The 4,991-nt window shown below is 36.3% G+C and overlaps 1 protein-coding gene across 1 annotated transcript in view; it reads right to left on the bottom strand.

Moving 5' to 3' along the window:
• Positions 1-961: 961 nt before the first annotated feature.
• TOMM7 (translocase of outer mitochondrial membrane 7) overlaps positions 962-4,991 on the bottom strand; it is a 4,482-nt gene continuing 452 nt past the window's right edge. Inside the window, exons 2-3 of the mRNA XM_085307609.1 lie at positions 2,558-2,606; positions 962-1,183 (exon numbers count right to left, since the gene is read on the bottom strand). Of these exons, the coding sequence (XP_085163735.1) occupies positions 1,168-1,183; positions 2,558-2,606 (65 nt within the window). The 3' untranslated portion in view covers positions 962-1,167. The remainder of the gene's footprint in view (positions 1,184-2,557; positions 2,607-4,991) is intronic.

The following is a 4,991-nucleotide window of genomic DNA, read 5'->3' as shown; positions in this document are numbered from 1 at the left end:
TTTTAGTTCTTGTCTTCCAATATAGTTTTTCCCCTTTGCTCATTTCTCTTTCTTTTTATTCATGTTTTCCCTTAAACATAGTAATATTTTACTAAGAATTTTGATAGATGAGAAACTGAGGAACATCCTATTCCTTAAACGTTTAGTTAATGAAAAGCTGTCTGAAAATGTAYGGGGTTAAAAAATAGGCAATCAGTTGCTATGTGAGTGTYTGAATTTCAGTGTTAAMAGGAAGAAATAAAAATAACAATATTCTGAAGAATAAGAGTTTGGAATACAAATTAAGTGTATATCTTTCTTAGYATACTTGTTTTCATTCTTCACTTGCACATAAGTAACTTCCTCTTACAGTATGAACACTGTATATCACTGTCTGCCTCATATCTACATGCTTTAAAATAAAAATGATAACAGGACCTGTTTAGGAACAGATGTGACAGTTTTGTGTCCAACTCCTCCCCAAATTATGGTAAATTTAAATACTCGGTTTTTATACCGGAAGCAGTATGAACTAGCACTCCTAAAGTAGCAAACTGACTTTGTTCAATTMTGAAACTCACAAATAAAGTAAATTTGGCAGAAGACTGTACCTTGGATTTTTAACTATGTGATTATGCTAGAGGAAAAAAAATGCATACAGTTTACATCTTTAAGATATCTGGAGAGGAACAAATCCAAAAGAGAAAGATTTAAAAAAACAAGTCTGCATAGACTGAACAGTTGCAGGGGCTTACCAACATTCGGGCAAAAAATACTGGAACAATATTAAAATATTCAAAACATTAGCTCAGTTTTTTCATTACTCTGAAGATAAAGAAGAATCTTTACCTGAAAGATCATCACAATGAGGATAAAYATGGAGGTTAAACTTCACCAAATTTAGAGAAAACAAACTTTTATCCATTCTGCAATAAAGGAAATACTAAATTATACATATGTAAAGACTTTAAAACAATACATATTGATTCAAACTGTATTTATTTAATTACATTGTAATGTAAATAAGTTAGGTCCATATAAACTCCATTTTGTTGTATGTACAATCTATGTCTTTAGCAAGCTATTTGAGCCAGCTGGTGTAAGTTAAGTGTCCATCTCATCCTCTGGAATGTACRTATCTTCAGACATTTTCTCTGTCCATAAGCTGCTTCTAGAACAGCACAGCCTTCATCCCCAAAGTAGACTGAAAGCAGAGGGAAGAGGTAATGAAAGTCAGATTTGCAATATGTGTTTGCTTTTAAATGAGTATTTCTAAAATACAAGTCAAGAGGAACATCACTAACAAAAACATACAGAATAAACGCTATCCACAAAAAAAATGAAATAAAGCTATTTATAAAAATAAATTTAAGCTCACTGAGAGCTTGATCATGTGCCCAGAAAATCAGTATCTGTAAGATTTGGACTAGRTCCAAACACACACTTCTGGGTATTTGTAGATTTGATTTTTACAATAGCTAGTTTGAGGTTGTCACAGAAGGAGATAAYAGACCTTGTCACTTTGGGCACAAATATGTAATTTATATTGTGCAGACATGTTCCTTAGACCAAGAAAAAAGAATCTCAAACTACTAGGAAAGCTAAACATAAAAACATTAAATAATTCCAGTACATCAGCTCTTAAGACAAAAGGAGATTTTACTGAAATTGTAATATGATCTTGAAACATTTTTCCCATTTTCACAGAACAGTTTTCTACCTTTTTAAAAAAAAAAAAAAAAAAAAAGTTCCCTTAAATCACTGAGTCCTGAGAATTGTATTTCTACAAATTTTAACTGAGAAAGGTTAAAACAGGTAACATACGACTTGGCAAACAATTCAGACCATCAACCACTTATCTTAGCAATATTTGCGTTTGCACAGTTATTTTAAGAAYAAGGACTCACACTTTCTTCAAAACTTTAATGTTACAAGTTTGACTCATGGAAATTCTCCAATAAAACTAAAATACCACAAGAATTCAAGTATTACTGCCTCTTTCTTTCAGGATTATTTGTTAGTGCTGCAATGTCCTGGTAGCAGTATCTGCAAACACACTTTTTCAGAACTCATGACAATGACTAATAATGAAGGTTATATCTTGAGGTCTACTAAATGCCTTGATAACATATTACTCAAGCTGTATCCCTTTATTTCATATAGTTGACATGCAGCATTACTAACATGTTTGCAAAGAGGGAAGGGGACTGGGTTTTGTTTTAAATTCACAGTAGAAAACTAAATAGTTAGTTGTATGTGCAGAAGGAAACTTGCATAAAATAGTTGTACAACRGATTAGAAGGAGAACTTCTACTCAGAAGGTACAGTTATTAGAATCCACACAAAATTAAGAGGAAAATTCTAAGGCCTTCTCAAAAACTTGTGTTTTGGTGTCTGTCTAGTTTGGATTTCTAAAGAAATAAGAACTGTGACAAGGTGTGCTATCACCCTTAACAATTAAAAACAATGAATRAAGGCAACCTTCATAACTGCTGTCCAGTGTGAACAGCCAGAGACAACACCTAAATCTGTGACTATCTGCATTGATTTTGCATGCACATTAAGAACTGGTACATACCTCAAAATAGTTGGCTCAGGCATTCCAGGATCTGCACCTCTCCTAAAACCTGAAGAGAAACATATATTACACACATATACCTGTATACATACAGACTCCTAKGCAGTTAAAGCAATAACTAGTTATTCCAACCCACTAAATTGCATTAAAAAGGAAAACCAAACAGAGAACTGTAATTCATCAAGTTGTACACAAATCTATATAAAAATTATACATTCTTGCCAGTGCAGGGAGCAGAGAAAATAAATAYAAAGGTACTGATTTAAAAAGAAAACATTATTTGTCTGACCTAAAATTCAGAGACAACTGCACACACGTGCACAATGACACCTGATGTAGAATTTAAAGTAATATTTCAAGATAACTTCATTTGATTCAGGATGAGAGAATTCTAAATGTTATTCAAACCATGAAAATAGCAGCAGCAGAATTACACACCTAAAATCTTTCATTCTTACTGGTATTTCTTGAAAAAGCTGTCGAGCACCAAAGTTGGCAAATAAGATGCTTAACAACTCACTAGTGCGGAGGGGGGGTGGTGGAATGTTAATTTCAAAGAGTTCATTCCCACTTAATGACTCAAATACTAGATTCACTAAAGCAAGTATCTATGAGGCAAGTGATTCTAGGTTCAGTGTATCAAATGTCTGTGCCTGCTGGACTGTAAATTAAAGTCCCGAAGTAGAATAGTGCATCTCGTATAATTCAACRCACACACTTATCCTTCCCATAGAGAAAAGGATGGTATATGTAAAATTTATTATTTCTCTAGTTCTTAGAAAATAAATAATCAGTGACAGCTTGCCTGAAATGCAGGCCATGAAGGTTAATGTAAAAACCTCTATTAAATTCACAGGCTCTGGGTTAGCCCTTGGAAGATAACCCCGTGTGATTTCAGACTATTAAAAAAATCCTGTCTATTATCCATGATTGCCATACTTTTCAACAAAATTGCATAAAAATTCATTAAGTTTTAATACGAGTARTATTATGTGCATGTGAAACATATCTAGAGAATGCTTCTGGCTTTTTTTTTCCTAATACTTTCTAATCAGCAAGCCATGTTTTAAAAAAAACTGTACTGATCTTATTTATCTATGTAAATACGGAACAGCAAACTTATTTTTAGAGGTACGAGGTTAAACCACTACAGCTTTTTCTTTAAAAAACAGTTTCCTACCATAACAGAAATACATCAAGCATGCTGATATTGGTACAACTGCAAGCATAGTAAGATGTAACTTAAGTAGCTCATTTAACTTCCTCTATTGTCCCTTCAGGACAAAGAACAGCTTTCTCAGGCATCACCAAAAAGTTAAATCAATAGAACTACTTCAGGAAAAGCAAAAATAGGCCACAAAACATTGCTGAAATTCCCATCCAAAAATGATCAATTCAAAATAACCATAAACAAAAACTAGAAATGTAATTAAGCTTTAAAACTAACACAGCCAGTTAGTTTTATCCACAATGCTTTAAGTGACCTCTTCTACTTGCAGTTGTTAAAGCAGGTACATAATAGTTTCCAGTTTGTTATCTGTTAATTGAACTACCAAAGGCTTTATACACTGCACTCCCCTCAGTTAAAACAATCCGTCAGTTTTGACTGTTAACACATCAAGCCCCCATCACACTTCCATGTCTGCACCAAAGGCAGAGATACCTGGTCCTGGCCTGCTTCTGGATATTTTTCCCTAGAGGCCCAACAGAGTTAGGGCAGAAAGCAAGCCAGACTGACCACAGGCATTAGTTTTCCTGGGATTTCTTGTCATAAAAGCAGCGAAGAGAAGTGGCAGGCGTGTTACATGTATGCATAGCTGAAGCAGGTCAAGCTCTTTAAGGAGGAGAGCTGATGGCATACTGCCCAGGCTCAGCAGTGTAATTCCCATGAGGTTTGCTGTCTGGGCACCACTACCGCATGGCAGGAGTGGGTAAGATAATATCCTGGGTGCCAGACGTGACATATAGGCATCTTTGGAACGACGCACAGCGGAGCGCAGGAACAGGAGCCATGCCACTTCAGGACAGACCGTAACCCRTCCCCAGCTGGAAATTCAATCTCAGCCAGAAGCTAGCAACCTGCTCTGCACCCACAAAGCGGAGCTCCAAGCCACAGACGATCAACAAGAAACACACCAGCTAACATACTGAGGCTGCCAATCGCTAATGTAAGATTAAACTTGCAGCCTCATTTGTTTCTAAGACTTACTCTGATGCGTGTTCACCCCACTCCTGAAAGGGGTGAGGATCTCTAAGCCCCCCTGCCTACAACCAGCGCCCAGGGCCCTTCCCTCACGGGAAGGCAGGCACCGCAGGCCAGAGCACGCAGGCGCTCCYGGCGCAGGCTCAGCCAACGGGGAGCAAAAGGGGGCAGAGAGACCCTTTCAAATACATATAAATAAATAAAACCACCAGCAGTCGCTGCCAAGAGCCA

The sequence above is a fragment of the Rhea americana genome, unplaced genomic scaffold, assembly GCF_003343005.1.
Source record: "Rhea americana isolate MKP2758 unplaced genomic scaffold, rheAme1 scaffold_26, whole genome shotgun sequence".
Lineage (NCBI taxonomy): Eukaryota > Metazoa > Chordata > Aves > Rheiformes > Rheidae > Rhea > Rhea americana.
Note: the sequence above shows the minus strand (reverse complement) of the source record. Positions and strands in the feature narration are given on the sequence as shown.